An 18,208-nucleotide genomic window follows, 5' to 3' on the forward strand; every position below is an offset into this window, starting at 1 on the left:
AAATGCAAGCAAAAACATGCAGATGTACATTAAGGAGCGACTGAAGCTTTTGTACATCTGAAAATCTCCCCAAAAAGAGGTAACGAAACTAAACATTATTCTCAGTTTCCCATAAAACAAGATAAAAACTGCAACCTAACAGAATCACAGAATATGGTCAATGTGAATCATTGATTATCTACTGTTTATTCTTTTCCTCAGAGCAAATATAACATTTATCAGAAAGAGACGATTTCTCAACTGCTGCTGGGAAATCACTTGTCTTTTATTTGTTAAGTGGACAGACTCCCCTTTAAAAGGATGACAGCAGAGGGAGGAGGAGGAGGAAAGGATAAAAGCGTAGCAATAGTCTACACTGACACCAGCACAGGGTGGTAGGAAGATGGGTTGGACACAGCTGTGGCTTCTGGCCTCACTGGCCTTTGCCTCCCTGACTTCTCAAGTCGATGGATCTCCACTGTGAGTAGATCAGCATACCTTTATACACTACCATTGCATGTCGATGAATTCACACACAGCGAAAATATAGAATGAGAAATATCAGGGGCACTCTGCTATTCTGACTAATTTAAGGGTATGGATTAGGTTAATTTTGCAGCATGTCACTTGTAGCTCGCATAATACGGTTTATATCACATTAGTCAAAGTATTGTGGTCTATGAACTGATGCCAGTGAGTCTATGCATTGATGTGTTGAACCAGACATGATAAACAGCGCAAACAGAGTCATGATGAAATGTTACATTGAGTCAGTGCTGGATTGTTGTCAAGACAATCAAAAGAGCAAGTGCTGTGTTTAAAGTTCATGCTGAAACAGATGGGCCACATTTCAACTAAACTATTTTTCAATGTAATTTGATAAATTAAAAAAATTTATCAGAAGAAATAAAAGATTTATTTTTGCTTTGATAGACTTTTCACCTCTTCCTTTCCTGTGAGGAGGGGTAACGAGCAGAAATCATGAAGGTCATCCGCCAAGAATAAAAAGAATAAATAAATCACTTTAAAAATCAGTATTAAGTATTATTATTATACGCAGTGAGCGGTTTAAATTGCTTAAAAAGTATATAGTAAAAAACACGTCTGTCAGTAAATAAACCCAGTCTCTCTCTCTTCCTACTGCTCTGCAGGGAGCTGATGTCCGCCCCCAACTTGTTCCGTGTAGGAACAGCAGAAAATGTCTTTGTGGAGTGTCAAGACTGCAGTGGAGGCGACAAGCAGGTTCAAATTGTTGTGATGAACCATCCAACCAAAAGCAGACAGCTGGTGACCAAATCTCTGACCCTCACAAGTGCAAATCACTTCCAGGGACTTGCAGACATAACGGTAAACTGCTGTTATCGCCTCGGCTTCATTTTCTGTCATGCTCTCAAACTATCTATCTAAAGTGCAAAATTGTTCACCATGCACACACCCATAAACACATAAAAAAAAAAACAACACACACATACATATATACACATACACTGCTCCCCTCTCTGGATTCAGATCCCTGCAGCAGACTTCAGCAAGGATACAAAAATCAAGCAGTACATCTACCTGCAAGCTCATTTTCCTGGTCGCATACTGGAGAAGGCTGTTTTAGTGTCCTTCCAGTCCGGCTACATCTTCATCCAGACTGACAAGACCCTCTACACCCCCAACAGTAGAGGTGAGTCATCTCTGCAGATGAATATATGTAGCATAAACTAAACTGATGTGGCCCACATCCTCCTCTCCTGTCCTCTTCAGTTCTTTACAGGATGTTTGCACTGACACCCGGCATGGAGCCTGTGGAGAGGAATGATGAAGCAAGAATTGATGCCACCATTGATGTCGAGATTGTGGTATGAAAATGAAAAGTAACATTAACTGGATAGCAGATGCTTTTCCCTGTTTGGGTTAATTCCCTTTCACTGCCAGATTAAATGTGTGGTGAGTTCAGCTTTCAATCAAAGACCTGATCAGATTCATAGAGAAAAACGATTTGTTGAAAAGTCTGTTGTGGATTGGCAGAATAGCAGCAAGGCTCACTGTTAAAAGCGGTAATGTTGTTTGTTTTTAGACTCCTGAAGGCATCATTATGCCTCTTGATACTGTCTCTCTCAGATCGGGAATTCATACAGGAGATTACAAACTCGGTGAAATTGTCAGGTGAGCATTTATTTTAATTAGTTTACATTTTTATACATTCTGTTTTCTGTTCAATGATTTTATATTTTACAGAGGACTCTGTAACAAGTTTCTTGTATATTCCAGGTGTAATTTAATATATTATGAAGTTAATACTGCCTGTTACTTGACTGCTAATATTCATGTCCAACACAGGCTCAAGTTATACAGAACAACCTGTATGTGGAGTTGTGCGAATGAACCTTTGACTTAAATGGCACTGAACAGACATTTGATTTGATTTTCATTGATTTTCATTGCAAATTAAAGTCAGGTTGATGATGAAGCACCACCATTGGCTAGTTGAAATTATGTTTTGAGGATGTGTAATTCATGTTGGGTTGCAATTAGACATTGCCCTGACATATCATTTTGTCACCAGGCATCACAACCTACATTGTACCAAATATCAAAGTGCATGCATGGTAACTTTGTTTGCTGATGATGGGTTAGGGTTAGGGTGAAGATGAAGAAATAGCCCAAGTCCTAACCCCATGCTTTGTAAACTGTCAGTTAAGGAAATACGCAATATATTTGATAATCCACTATATTTGATTTAGTCTTTGTGCTAAACTAAGCTAAGTGGCTGCCATTGATTTCCACACCCTTGATGCATAGGCGGGATCAATTTTGTCATGTTGTTATTGGGTTGGTCACGGCAGTGTAGTGGTTAAAGCTGTTGACCACAATAAGAAAATTGTAGATTCAGTTCCCTGCCTGGGGGCTTTCTGTGTGGAGTTTGCATGTCCTCCCCATGCCTGCGTGGGTTTCCTCGCTTGTTGGTCTCTGTCTGTCTCTGTGTGTTGGCCCTGTGATGAACTGGCGAACTGTCCTGAACATAAATTTAAAATGGACGGACAAATAACAAAACATTGAGAGACTCAGTGTATTAAATCTATATTTAAAACAGTTTTAGTCAATTTGTTTTGTTAATTAGTGACAATTTTGTTCTTGCGTGTATGTGTTTATGTAGTACTGGACTTTGGAAATTGGTAGCAAAGTTCCACAGCAACCCACAGGAGAGCTTTTCTGCAGAGTTTGAGGTCAAAGAATACGGTAAGTGAAATGTTTTAGTCTGTTATTTACTTTTTACTTGATGTTGGGTGCACAATAAAATGCATACTATTTTTCAGTGCTTCCTAGTTTTGAGGTGAAACTGAGCTCTTCAAGCTCCTTCTTCTACGTGGACAGTCCAGACCTCACCATCAACATCAGAGCTACGTATGTCAAGTTTTTGTGGCTTTAGAGAGCTGGTTTGATCGGCACAGTTATCTAAGGAAAAAATAAATCCAGCTTATATGTTCTTGTGGTTTTATACTGTTGATCATTTGTTGTAATTGTTACAGTCTGACCATGCCATGTTGAACGGTCCCATTTTAGATGAATGTGGATTATAACGCATCCGTGTCTTGCGATTTTAGGTATCTGTTTGGCGAGGAGGTCGACGGGACAGCTTACGTGGTATTTGGCGTTGTGCATGAGGGTCAAAAGAGGGGTTTGCCCAGCTCCCTCCAGAGGGTGTCGGTGAGTGCAGATAGGCGCAGTACTTTTTACACTTCTACAGACAACTTCACCAAACATTTTTATATTAAACCTGTCTGATAATTCTGCAGATAATCTTAATAAAATTATATGTGACATAGTGACACAGACGAGGGGCAGCTGCAATGTTGTGAAAATAGGGAATACGGACTTTTTTAAGCACATAAAATCGCAATGAGTCAAGGATTTACAGAACCCGGAAATATAATTCCAAAAATGACTTCTATATTCTCTTACACATGGAAAAAACGAAATAATTAAATATTTAGCTACAAGACTAAAACTTTTTCCATAAGCGCAGTATTCAATAATTTAATGTGTGGCATTCTATCTCATACATATCTCACATGTGTTTTTCACCAGAGATAAATATGCAGGGCTAAATTAAGATTAGAATTAAGTCACTTGAGTTTCTGTGCTAAAATGATATATTTTAGGATATAGCATATAATATAACTGTATTTTATCATATTAGATCGAGGACGGTGAGGGAGTGGTTGCACTCAAAAGAACACACATCACGGATACCTTCAAAAATATGAACAACCTGGTGGGGGCTTCCATATACGTAGCTGTCAGCGTGTTGACAGAAAATGGTAAGAAAAACAGAAAAACATGTTCGAAACTGTTCAGGACGTTTGATCAGACTGGATGTGTAATGACGCAGCTCCTCAAAGGTTTTATTCGATGTAATGACTTACTTACATTAATGTCAAAACCATCTAAATGTTTTTATTCAACTTTTTATGAGCGAGTTAACAAATGTATACCACATGTGCATGTGTTTGTGTGTTAACCCACAGGTGCTGAAATGGTGGAGGCAGAGATGAAGGGTATCAAGATTGTGACATCACCTTATACCATCCACTTCAAGAGAACACCCAAATTTTTCAAACCCGGAATGTCCTTCGATATCATGGTAATGTATTTAGATTTACAACTGTGCAAAAGTCAGCTAGAATAGATATACTTCTTAACTTTTAATTATCATTATGATTATTACTATCTTTGGCAACGAGATGTTTTCTGATTGCTCAGCTGTTATTCTTTGATTACAGGTTGAAGTTATGAACCCAGATAGTTCTCCAGCAGATGGTATTGCAGTGTTGGTGGAGCCAGGTGGTGTTAGAGGTGTTACCACAGCCAATGGCTTAGCAAAGGTTACCATAAACACAGTGGCCTCAGTCAAGGCTTTAACAATAACCGTGAGTGTTTTTTTGTTTGTTTGTTTGTTTGTTTTTTCAGTGGGTTTTAAAAAAAACAAACAATTGTATCAAAAAGTATTTACAGAACGTACAAAGGTATATAGTTCCTCAATAAAGATAATAATAATAAAATGTTGCAACACAATATGTTACCCAGTGTTTGCCCGAGAAGGAGGAAAACCAAATTATAATTTGCGTAAGATGCTTTGTGTGGCCTTAAATGGGTGAATGGAATTTTGGTTCATTCCCCTAACAGAACTAATACAGTGAGCTTGTAAATCATTTTACAGTTCCACCGGATGGAACTTTGAAACTATGCTTGGAGTTTCTGAACATCTGCTCTGGACCTTTTCAAACATTTTCCAGAAAACTTTTTATCAACTTTTGACCAATTACACGCAAAATAGTATAGAATAGAATTATTGGAAAAATGATTTGACTTATGCACAAACTAGATGCACTGGCCAAAACTGTTTGATGACATGAAATGCAAGGAGTGGTGACAAATTAGTTTTGGCGACATGAACCCAAACATGACTTTTACCTGTAACTTTTGCTTACATGCTTGTCTCTCATTTCAGGCAAAGACCAGTGATCCTAGAATTTCACCTGAAAGACAAGCAGAAGCCAGAATGACTGCTACCGCCTATCAGTCTAAAAGCAATAACTACATCCATATAGGTAAAGTAACACTAGATGGGAAAATGAGGTATGTACCATGAACAAGATATTTTCAGTGTCTCACTATAAAATGTAAATTTTGCAGGTGTGGATACAGCACAACTTGAATTAGGGGACAATATGAAAATCAACCTCAACCTCAATAGGCAGACAAATGTGGAAAATGACATCACATACCTGGTGAAATATGTTTTCTTTTATATCATTTTATGTTTCATGCATTTCAGTACCGATGTAATGGGCCCATGTCTGTGTCTGTAGATTATGAGCAAAGGCCAACTTGTGAAACATGGCCGTTACAGGAAAAAAGGCCAAGTGCTGATTTCTTTGATAGTAACAATCACCAAAGAAATGCTGCCATCGTTCCGAATCATCGCCTACTACCATACAAGTAGCAATGAAGTTGTATCAGACTCCGTTTGGGTGGATGTCAAGGACTCCTGCATGGGCTCGGTGAGACACAACACTTGTTTAATGGTGTTAAGCCAATAAAGTGAACAAACGGGGGACTCAAAGAAAGAAACTTTAGTGCTGAATTTCTAGGATAGATTCTTATTTGCTATTTATCAAATCATGTACTTAGCACAAAACATTGTGTTTCATTCATTGCCCTTCCAATAACATTCAGCTGAAGTTGGAATCGTCAAGACCTTTTCCATCATATGAGCCTCGTAAGATGTTCAGTCTAAAAGTCACTGGAGATCCAGGGGCCACGGTGGGACTAGTGGCAGTTGACAAAGGAGTCTATGTTCTCAACAACAAGCACCGTCTCACTCAGAAGAAGGCAAGTTCTTTAATCCTTGTTTTCCGATATTCATCAATGCCCTACTTATAAATGGACCTCCTGTATACACATGCATTGTGGACCATCAAAAGAAGGCACTGTCCATTAAGTCATACTGTAAAGCCAGGTCTTAGTAGGTTCCCTTGTAATAAGAGTTTAAAAGTGAGTGTTGTTTTTTTGTTTTTTTTTACATAGCAGAGCTGAATATTTTGGATTTTTTTTTTCTGTGAATGACTTCCACACAACAGATCTGGGACATTGTAGAGAAATACGACACAGGCTGCACACCAGGAGGTGGGGCTGATGGTATGGGTGTGTTCTTTGATGCTGGACTATTGCTCGAGTCCAGCACTGCTTCTGGGACTACCTACAGGCAAGGTAGCACCACGTTAATATCATGTCTCCTCCCTGTTTTCCTTTCTCCTGCTAGACTACTTTCCTGCAACCGACAAGTACAAGATCAAAGAATTCTTTATCTGAGAGAGATAGGTGTAGACATTTGCAATTCTCCTGTTTATAATCCAGGAGCCGTTATTATCCATTTGGCATCTCAAAAGATTTTCACCCAAATTAATTAATAAATTTTTTTTTTTTTTTTTTTGGCTTTTCTTATGAGTTTTCCCACCATGAAGATAAAGAGTTTCAAGAAAATAATTCTTCTAAACCTTGAGGTCTAAAAAGAAAGACCAATTATACTATTTATACCGTGCAAAAGTAACGTATTGGTCAAACTTTTAGCATGTTAAAAATATATTTCTTGTTTCCAGAACCACAATGTGCCACGCAGGCTGTGAACAGGAAGAGGCGAGCCACGGCTATAATGAATGTCACAACCAGTTTGTGTAAGTATTTCAGTTTGAAACTACCAGTAGTTTATGTCTATGTATTGGTGGGAGGAAGCCAATAAGATGAAGCTCTTTTTACTTTATGATTTGTTGGTTTCTCATTCACAGGGTAAAACAGTACAGAAGAAACTAACCCAACAAATACTGAGATTTATGTAATCTCTCTTTTTCTGTATTTTTAAGTGTTTTCAATGTAACTTTCCAGTTCAGCCTTCATCTTGAACTGCATGGCATCTTAAATCTGTTTCTACTCTACAAATCTCTTTCCTCCCAGTGAGCAGATACACAGAAGAACTACAACGTGACTGTTGTTTGGAAGGCATGAAGCAAACTCCTCTTTCATACAGCTGTCAAAGGCGCAGTGAATACATCTCAGATGGTGCATCTTGTGTCGACGCCTTCCTGTTCTGCTGTGAAAGGATGCAAACGCAGCGGGCTGAGAATAATGAAGAAGAGCTCCAACTGGCTCGCAGTAAGGGACAGGGGCAGGGACAGGGGACTATACGAGCAAAAGCCCAGAGTGGTCAGAGTGGTATAATAATACAAACTATTTAATGCCACTTCAGGTGAAGCTGATGACAACAGTTACATGGACAGCAATGACATTGTATCTCGCACCAACTTCCCAGAAAGTTGGCTGTGGTCAGATATCAAACTGCCTGCTTGCGATCAATGGTGAGTTAATAGAAATATAGACACTAAGACAAAAAAGCTCATTTCATGTATGACGATACTAAAATTTCAAGCTTCCCTTTACCTCTTTAAGCCTGACCGCCTCTATATATTGCAGTGCATCCACAACACTGGTGAAAAATGTTCCTTTGCAAGACTCAATCACAACCTGGCAGTTCACTGGCATTAGTCTTTCAAGAACCCACGGTGAGGACACAAAGTCCGGTGTTTTAGGTTGATGTGCCTGAACTTATCGTTACACTGATTTCTTTACTCTGACTCATCACTTGCTCCTTTCTGTTTTATCTCTCTCATCTTTAAGGAATCTGTGTTAGTGATCCATTCGAAGTAATTGTCCGCAAAACATTCTTTATTGATCTCAGACTGCCCTACTCTGCTGTCCGTGGAGAGCAGCTGGAAATTAAGGCAATCCTCCACAATTACAGCCCTGAACGTGTCACTGTAAGTCTGTGGTATTTTGCTCTGGCGTTTTAGGCAAATAGTCAACAATACCATGATATCTCTCCCAATTGTTTGGAGATGAAAATCACTGTAAATTTTTCACAGATTCTCACTCTAATCTGTGATTATTATATTTAGTGATCATGTGATAGTGGGTCCGAGAGTTGGGGAAACCTTAGTGCAACATTTATAGTCCACTGTCTCATTGTTAATCCTCTGGGAAAGAATGAAAACTGTAAAAACCAGAAATAAAACTAATGACTATGATCCTTATTAATTATATTCTAATTCACACAACCCTATTTAACATTGAAATAATATTGTTATTATTTTTAAGGTTAATGAATAAGCATACATGAAATTGTGGAAAATAAAGGGAGTTATTTACAAATTCTCTGCGTAACACTTCACACCATGAAAACATCCACCATGTTGTAAAAGGCAAATCAGGTCACAAATTTGTAAAATAGTACTCCCCGTTGTAGCCTCACCTCATCTGAAAGATTCTACTACATATAGTTCACTCTCTTTTTCCTGTTTTGTCGCCTTTTTCTAAGGTGCGTGTGGAGCTACTTGAAGAAGAGCATGTGTGCAGTTCAGCTTCAAAACGTACAAAGTTTCGTCAGGAGGTCAGAATTGCCGCAGACAGCTCCCGATCTGTACCCTTCATCATTATTCCCATGAAGGAAGGTCAATTCCGCATCGAGGTCAAAGCAACAGTTAAAGACATGTCATACAATGATGGAGTCATGAAGATGCTGCGGGTGGTGGTAAGAGAGACTTACTCTGTGGTGCCATTTTTAAATATATATATATATATATATATATATATATATATATATATACTATGGTTTAGTAAAATATTAAATCTGCAAAAAAAAAAGTGGTCAGGGTAAATTTGGAACTGGATGGATTGGATCTGAGATTTTCAATGTAGCCACTGGCTTAAATCAAACCCACATATTTCACGAATGCTCCAGAATTAATGGGAAAATATGTTGTTGATTCCTGTTTTCCGATCTCTAGCTACTGCTGTCACAGATTACTTTAAAATTTCAGTGTTGAAAGGAGTATTGTGGTTTACAAAGCCACTCTAAATAATTATCTTATTTTAAGACTAAGGAATTATTGTGGCCATGATTAAAAGAGCACTAATATTACTCCTTATTTGCCATGTAGTGTATGATATAAAAAGTTTTAACCTGTATTTGTAGATCATATTAATGTATCCACTATCTACTACCATCAGAAAGACATTGAAACAAAGGCTCCGTGGCATGCAGAACCTTTTATATTACAAATATCTTATACATATGTATCTACAGTTGTCAGTGACGATGAAAAATAACAATCAGTAACTGTCCTACATCTGTAGTTACTGATCCCTGTTGATTGAAGACAAACAGAATCAGTATAGGGAAGCAAACATCTCATATGCCTAGCTCTGATAAAAATGTAACAGCCTTTTCCCAATGAACAGGTAAAAGGAAAACATCTAGAGGGATATAAAATTTGAATAAAAAACACCACAGTATTTTTTTGCACACTGGTATAAACACTTCAATATTGGTCAAATTTGTAGTAATTTTATCACAATTTCCTTTCTTGTTTTTCCAGCCTGAAGGTGTACTGGTTAAATCTCCACAAATTGTAACTTTAGACCCCAGAAAAAAAGGCAAAGGTGATTTTACCAATTACATCACTAGATTGTACAGTAATTTAGTAATATTATGTTTGTATGTCTTGATCCTCCGACTTGCACTCTGTTTCTCTCTTTAGGTGGTAAACAAGAAGTAATTCTCAACAGTGGAATTGAAGAGAGTGATTTGGTTCCAAACACACCTACAAGCACACAAATCTCTGTTACAGGTGAGATGTAATGTTATATTGGGACATGGTATGTGACATGTCCAAAGTTACTCTGCATTGTTGTAGATAAATGTAGTTCTCATGTTTTGTTGTCCCTTCCTGCTGATTTATGTCTGTACATGCAGGCAGGGAACAAGTCGGTGTACTGGTGGAGAATGCCATCAGCGGGACTTCCATGGGCAGTCTGATCTACCAGCCAGCCGGATGTGGAGAGCAGAACATGTACCACATGACGCTGCCTGTTATTGCAACTGTGTATCTGGACAAAACTTCGCAGTGGGAGTCTGTAGGCTTTCAGAAACGTGATGAAGCCCTCAAACACATCAAGACTGGTAGGCTGACACAGATGAATTACATGTGCCCGAAAAAAACAACGGCTATATATCTATGCATGTATATGCAGAGCTCACTAATCAAACAGGTTTTCAATTAATGAATGAATGCCAGCCATTAAAAAGGTTGTTTTGCTTCTATCCAGGCTACCGGAACGAACTTGCTTACCGTAAAAATGATGGGTCTTTTTCCGCCTTTCCCAAACGATCGAGTTGCACTTGGTGAGGCGTCTCAACATTCGTGAGCTAATACATAAATGCAATCTAACAATGGAAATATGGTTGTACTCTATTTCATTTACTCATAACTTAAGTCGTAAACTAGTACGCCTTCTCTTCTTTAGGTTGACAGCTTATGTTGCCAAGGTGTTTTCCATGGCCAGCAATTTGGTGGCAGTGCCACGCAACATAATCTGTGAAGCTATCAATTTCCTGATCGAGCAAACCCAGCTACCTACTGGCCAATTTAGAGAAGTTGGAAGTATGATCCACGGAGAGATGATTGTGCGTGTCCTGATCCTGTTCTACTTAATACTGGAAAAAAAAAAAAAAATTATAATGAAGAGCAAACACATTCCATTGGCTAATTTCCTTGAATATAAACGTGGTTGTATGTGTGTATGTGTTTAGGGAGATGTGCGAGGTACAGATTCAGATGCTTCCATGACAGCCTTCTGCCTCATCGCCTTGCAGGAATCACGCACAATATGCACTCCCACTCTGCCTGTAAGTACCTCAGCTACCTGCACTGTTTTCTCTGACACAGAGAATGCACTCCCTGCCTGTGCACATGAGTCGGCTGCAACACTGGGCTTATGACAAGCATGTGTGCGTTGCCAAGATGATCCGCTTCTGCCAAACATTGGCCTTTTACTTTTTTATTTATGTGCTTGCCAACAATAACAAGCTAAACAGAGCTATTGAGGCACACAGCCAATAAAAAAGCGATTTGCCATTGTGTATGACCTATATATGCTATTTATGAACAACAAAGCAGTCTTGCATTTCTTGTCAGTGTCAGGTTTTGTAAACTGTAGTTAAACAATATTATATTAGTGCTGGGAGTTTGTTAATAAGTGTATTGCCACTGCCCACTATAAAATAGTGAGACAAACGTATTTACTTCGAGCCAGGTCACCTGTTGTGTTTGTCCAGATATTCAGAACACTCAGAAATGGCTTCAAGTAACTAGCAAGCAAATAGCGATTTTTAAGTAACCCAAGAGAAAAAGGCTAACCACCAGAACAGAGCTTAGTCCAAACAGGGCTTCCCCTCGCTGCATTACATATATAATATGTATAATACGTATATAATATTACAGCAGATGTCATTGCCATGAGGTACATATAAAGTTTATGCTGGTAGTTGATGATATTCCTCTGAAATGACATTCAATTGTAAATCAAGAGCTAGTTAAGCAGACATGGATGATGAGCTGAAATTGTACAGTGAGATGGATTTCAAAAGTAAAAACTTAAGACAACTCTCTGGCATGAGATCGATTTAATTCAATCATAATGACTTCCTGATTGCAGTGGCCTGAAAACAAGGCAACAAAACTTCCTGTAACAATAATAAATATGATGATTACTGTTATCTCTCATATTTACACAAGATCCCTCCTTTCTTCTTCAATGTTTTCTTCTGATGCCCAGAAATTGCCAAGCAGTATAGACAAAGCCATCGCCTTCCTTGAGGGCCGTCTGCCACAAATTAACAATCCATACGCTGTTGCCATGACGTCATACGCGCTGGCCAATGAAAACAAACTAAATCAAGCCACCCTCTACCGGTTTGCTTCAGCAGGTACAGCAAGATCCAATTCAGTCTTCAATAACTGCATTGGTCTTAACACGCCTTCATGAGTTGGGCTTTCACGCTTTAAAGCCCGTATGCGAGTGTCTACTTTCCTCTTTTTTTATTGTAATTGTGTTTTTTATAGAGTTGTCTCACTGGCCTGTGCCTAAAGGACATGTTTACACACTGGAGGCCACAGCTTATGCTCTTCTTGCACTGGTCAAAGCAAAGGTGAGCACATCCCGCTGTGTGTGTGTGTGTGTGAGACACACAAGTCGCTACAGAAACAAACAACATTGTCTCAGAATCAGCCCCTTGTACAAATTTAAAAATAGGCTTCACCTGAATATGTTGCAATTGTCGTGGAGGTTTTTACCTGAAGGCACGCTGAAGTACAATATAGTAAACGCACAAAGACCACTGATTGGTTGGAAGGACAAAAACGCACAGAAGGATACAAGTTATACAAGTTATATCGGGCTTTTGAACACATTCCTGTTCCAGATAATTTTAACTTCATCCCTACATGGGGGGTGAAAAGGCACATCTTCTCCAAGCTCAAGTTCAAGTCATGCTGACTAGCAGGAACCTATTTCTGCAGATAAGTACAGATGTTTCAGATTCCTTACAGCTACATAGGTTTAAGTTGTTTTTCACAGTAGCAGTGATTGTTGTTTTGAATGATGAACTGCCTACTTTTCCTTGTCACAATGCAATGACAAGAATCAACATAAATATGAAGTTAGGATTGTTTCACCCTTTTCTTGCCCTCTATTAATAAAGGCCTTTGAAGAAGCCGGACCTGTTGTGAGATGGTTTAGTAAACAGAGGAAAGTGGGCGGAGGCTTTGGATCAACCCAGGTAACACTATATCCAACTGCATTTGTGCTTTTTACCAATCTGGGATAAAGTATTATGTGTTGTTGTAGTACTCACTTAAGTATTTTTTTTTATATTGCTCTTTTCTCTCCAGGCTACCATAATGGTGTACCAAGCTGTAGCAGAGTACTGGGCAAATGCCAGAGAACCAGAGTATAATCTGAATGTGGCCATCCAGTTACCAGGCAGATCAAAGCCGGACAGTTACAATTTCAACAGGAACAACCATTATGCCACCAGAACCACTAAAGTGAGAATACACACACAATCAGCCATCAAAATTATCATTTTTGCCCCCTGTATTTTTGTTTCCTCTGATAATCGTTGTGCGTTTGCATGTGCTTATAAAAAATTCCCACAGATCAACGACATAAACCAAAATGTGACCGTGTCTGCCACAGGCACAGGAGAAGCAACAGTGACAGTAAATAAAATATTATGTTCTTCATATCATCTGTCCATCTGTTGCGTATTTTAACCTTTAACCTTTTAACCTTGTGTGGACAATACTATTTCGGCAACTGTCCACATTATTGTATTTCTTTTTCTGTGTGACAGATGGTGTCGCTCTATTATGCTATTCCAACAGAGAAGGATAGTGACTGTCAGAAGTTCAATATGTCAGTAGCTCTCATCACAGGTCAGTCATTGACACTGTTTACTTTTCTATGCATGATTTATGTTACGTCTGTTCTGTTTCCTTATTAAACACTGGATTTGTTCATTATTCCCGTATTAATGATAATACTCCCTCCCTCCCATAGATAAAGTGGGTGATGATGAGAACATATACAAACTGAAAATAAATGTTTTGTAAGTGCAATCAACAAATAATATGACAAGCGTTCTGATAACATTGCTTTTTACAGAATATTACTTCTCACTCTGTTTCTGTTTCTCCTATTGTTTTAATCAAATGAATTGTGTACTGCCCATTTACTGTACAGGTATAAGGACAAAAACAATGATGCAGCCATGTCAATCTTGGATATTGGCTTGCTGACTGGCTTCACTGTTAACACGGATGATCTGAATTTGGTAAGAGAATTAACAGATAACACACACAGTCAGTGTGAGAAACAATATGTTTTATAGTTGTGAAAGTCTGATTTTGTGTGTTTTGTGCAAAGTTGTCCAAAGGTCGTGCCCGCACTATTGCTAGATATGAGATGAACACAGTCTTGTCAGAGAGAGCATCACTGATCATTTACTTGGACAAGGTGAGGCACCAGTCTTTATTTGTTCCTTCCTTTTTCTCTTTGATTCGCTTCGTTAAGTATCTTCATCACACCTTCACTTTATATTTGTCCACAGGTTTCTCACACAAAACCAGAAGAGATCGCTTTTAGACTTCACCAGAAAATGAAAGTGGGCGTCTTACAACCAGCCGCTGTGTCTGTCTATGAATACTATGACCGTATGTCTCAAAATTAAGATATTCAGCTTCAGTGTCAAGATTTAATATTTTCTGCAGATACAGTGGATGTGTTGATAGACAGACATGACATTTTATTAAATGTTTAATGTCCATATATTCTGATGCATTGAAGTTTGTGAACAAGCTTTTTTGATAGCTTCCTTTATTTTGCAGAGACACACTGTGTAAAATTCTACCACCCAGAAAGAAGAGCTGGAGAGCTGCTGAGGCTCTGTACAGATGATGAATGCACATGTGCTGAAGGTAATGAGGACTATTTCATCTGTTTACTTAAAACATGTGAAATCCTTCCAAGGAGGACCAATCAAATATTAAGATTAGAGGAGATAACTGTGGAAATTGGCTTACCAGATATTATTAAGGGTGTAATCTCCCATCAACATATCCATATTCTATATCCATATAGTTGTGCTTTTACTTTGGTCATCATCTATATTTGCAGAAAACTGCAGTATGCAGAAAATGGGTAAAATAAGCAATGAACAGCGCCTGGCAAAATCTTGTGAGAGTACACAAACCAACAAAATTGATTTTGGTAAGACATATAGTAATGTACTGTAATTATGTCAGAAATTCAAAGAATGGGAGGTATGATTCCCCAATTTTTCTGTTCTCAGTGTACAAAGTGAAAGTGAAAGCATTTGGCACAAAAGTCAGCACTGACGTATATGAAATGGAAATACTGGAGACCATCAAAGAAGGTGCGTATTTTTATTCTTTTTAAACATCAAAACAAGCAAACAAGCATATGTAGTGACACTGAGGTGAAGATAACATATGTTCTTTTTTGCTTCTCTTTTTTTATGTATTTTGCCTCATTGCTTCTTGTCTTCCAAGTGATATTTGGACATTCATCCAAGTCTCAGCTCCAAAGAAAATAGGGCAAATTGAAAAAAATAAATCTATCTATTTAACATAATTCCATGGGTATTATGTGAGAATATAACATTAATGTTATTTACTATCTCCCTGTCCAAAATATGTACAGACAGCGTTTTCTATGTGACAGCACCCTCCACGATAGGCCCAACCTTAGCCCAGATAAGATTTGTCAACTACTGGACCTCTAATGAGGCACTTCATATTTCCAGTTCAGGGCCAGTTTTAGAGACGAAGACATGTCTGTGCAATGGGCTCATCAGTATCTCCCGTTGTAGTGAACGTGGAAGAGGTAGAACGCAGGGCCCTGAACTCCTTCAGATGAACACCTCAGAGCCACTGGTTATATGGGTATATGGGTTATATAGGTCAAAATTTGAACATAAGAGGTGCAAACTTTTAGTGAACACATCAACTCAGTGGACAAGGACATCAAGTTCGCAAGGGAAGACTAAAAACTAAAACACATTCCAGAAAGACCAACCAGGTCAGTGATGAGGAAAAGAGGAATACATAGACAACTTAGTCATCCCACATATTTTGCTGTGGTCTTTGAGAAACTGAGGAGAATTTTCAACGAAAAACGCATTCCCAGTGTACTTCAAACCCAGTGACACACTCCGACAGAAACTGGTTCACCTCTAAGACCCTGTGCCACACACTCAAAAAAGCAGTCTGGTGTATGCCATTCAATGCAAGGAGGGTTGAACAGAAGGCCAAACTTCCTAGGGCTATACACAGTGGCCTAGCTAAACTTAAAGGAAAATAGATGGTTCGAGAGAGGGGTGAAGGAAACCATCTATGTAAAACTGGAAAAACTCTCAACAGAGGAGTTCTGTGACACTGACTATCCCCTGCTTACAATGCTGTCGTTTCAGCTACATCCAGGAGACTCAAAAGCCTTACCTTTAAAAATACGTCTTCCACTAATGGCACCAATAACTCTCAATCAAATCTAACATCCTAACGCCAGTCATCCCAAACATCAGAGCACTAACAAACCATTGGCATCAAGAGCTTGTATAACGACTCCACGGACACTAAATACTGAGTTTCATCACCAACCAGTTAGACTAGCTGAGCATAGTCAGAAAGGAACAAACTAATGAAGCCTCTTGGATGAGAGACGAAACATCTTTACAGATATATAAACAAGTCCAGGTGTACTCGATTCAATCTATTTGGATATTATATACTTTTATTATTGCATTTTATTCTTAAATTTCCTCTTTACTTTGCTGGATTTTAAAACAGGAGGTTTTGATGTGGCTCCTCTGGGGCAAAGACGAGCATTCCTCAGTTATCCGCACTGCAGAGAGTCTTTAGATCTGAGAACCAATAGTGACTACCTGATTATGGGCTCATCCAAAGATATTCACAGAAGCAACAAATTGAAAACGTAAGTTTTATGTGGGCAGGTATGTGTATGTTGTGCATGTAGTAACCTCATAATATTGTCTCTATTTAAAATATTTAACAGTTTCACTGCTCTCCAAGAGGGAGAGCAGTGAATCATTGTATGGTTGTTTATGTGTATTTGAGAGTGTCATTGTATTAACATATTTATGTGAAGGAGTTTTACATTTTTTACATTATTGTGTTCTGGATAAAGCAGCGTGTTTCACTGTTGTCCTCAGGTACCAGTATGTGCTCGGTGAGACAACCTGGGTAGAGTATTGGCCCACACCGGCAGAGTGTCAATCTGATAAGTACAGACTTACATGTGCAGGGTTGCAGGGGATGGTGGAGCAGTATTCATTGTTTGGATGTGACCAGTGATAAAGTACTTTTCATACTGGTTTCATTTTACTTCAACCTGTTATGTAAAACTATCACTGCAATGAGACACAGTATAAAGATTACATTATTAAACCATGTTCAATAAAATGTATTGGTTTCAATCTTAGTGTCTGACATGCAGATTTGTTTCTGGGTAACTTTGAAATGCATACACATTTTCCATTATTGTTCTCATTCATATTTAATATATAATTTTAACATTTTCAGTGTTGATGAAAAAAGTATGAGAGCCCCTCAACCTCAGAGTCAAGCACTAGCTCTCCGGAGGCAAAAACTAAATTCTATGTCTAATTATGCATACAAATTATAAAGAGACGCTTTTATTTTTGTTACTTAAGCAATATGTGATTGCTGGTCCGTGTCCAGCAATCACGTCCGTATCCTAACACGGACCAACTATCTCTACAAGGTTCTGGGATCACTACCAACATGGATGACAAGAGAGCAGGTACAGGCCACGATGCCTGACAAGTTCAGGCTCTGTTGTCCTCATCTCCAAGTCATCATAAACTGCACTGAGGTCCGCTGTGAAATGGCATTCTCCATCTTATTACAGTCGGAAACCTTCTAAAGCTACAAAAACACCACCTTCAAAAGGTCTGACTGGTGTTGCTCCATGTGGTGTTATCACATTTGTTTCTACACTGTACACTGGCTCTGTTTCAGACCTTAAAATAAAGAAATCACAGCTTCTACAGCTACTCCAGCCAGGGGATGATGTAACGGCTGACAAGGGTTTCCTGATCTAGAAGATGCTGTCAGAGGTGGAAGTAAAACTCATCATCCCTCCATTAAAGAAGTCCTATCAGCTCAGCAAGGAAGGCACTCGGAAGACCCAGGCTATTGCCGTCTGAGGATTTTAGTGGTGAAGG

At 38.7% G+C, this 18,208-nt stretch overlaps 1 protein-coding gene across 1 annotated transcript; it reads left to right on the forward strand.

Moving 5' to 3' along the window:
• The first annotated feature begins 332 nt into the window (after nt 1-332).
• c3a.1 (complement C3a, tandem duplicate 1) lies at nt 333-17,315 on the forward strand. Its single transcript, XM_029499951.1, has 43 exons — nt 333-459; nt 1,131-1,326; nt 1,489-1,651; nt 1,732-1,826; nt 2,045-2,133; nt 3,125-3,207; nt 3,285-3,372; nt 3,573-3,675; nt 4,169-4,289; nt 4,497-4,612; nt 4,752-4,898; nt 5,480-5,579; nt 5,665-5,759; nt 5,841-6,032; nt 6,208-6,363; nt 6,612-6,741; nt 7,131-7,205; nt 7,483-7,680; nt 7,775-7,883; nt 7,999-8,087; nt 8,203-8,342; nt 8,900-9,112; nt 9,960-10,023; nt 10,122-10,211; nt 10,337-10,543; nt 10,690-10,765; nt 10,888-11,047; nt 11,174-11,269; nt 12,199-12,349; nt 12,486-12,571; nt 13,124-13,201; nt 13,314-13,469; nt 13,581-13,643; nt 13,778-13,859; nt 13,984-14,032; nt 14,167-14,257; nt 14,350-14,439; nt 14,534-14,636; nt 14,811-14,900; nt 15,100-15,192; nt 15,275-15,358; nt 16,791-16,935; nt 17,174-17,315. The coding sequence occupies exons 1-43, from the start codon at nt 383-385 to the stop codon at nt 17,313-17,315; spliced, it is 4,971 nt and encodes a 1,656-aa protein (XP_029355811.1). The 5' UTR covers nt 333-382.
• The last annotated feature ends 893 nt before the right edge of the window (nt 17,316-18,208 follow it).

This window comes from Echeneis naucrates, chromosome 1 (genome assembly GCF_900963305.1).
Source record: "Echeneis naucrates chromosome 1, fEcheNa1.1, whole genome shotgun sequence".
NCBI classification, from domain to species: Eukaryota; Metazoa; Chordata; class Actinopteri; order Carangiformes; family Echeneidae; genus Echeneis; species Echeneis naucrates.

Bases quoted from the DNA above. Each gene is read 5' to 3' on its own strand.
- c3a.1 (XM_029499951.1), top strand. From the start codon at position 383: ATGGGTTGGACACAGCTGTGGCTTCTGGCCTCACTGGCCTTTGCCTCC. The intron at 2,134-3,124 runs GTGAGCATTTAT...GTGTTTATGTAG, and splicing joins AAACTCGGTGAAATTGTCAG to TACTGGACTTTGGAAATTGG. The intron at 13,860-13,983 runs GTCAGTCATTGA...TCCCTCCCATAG, and splicing joins GTCAGTAGCTCTCATCACAG to ATAAAGTGGGTGATGATGAG.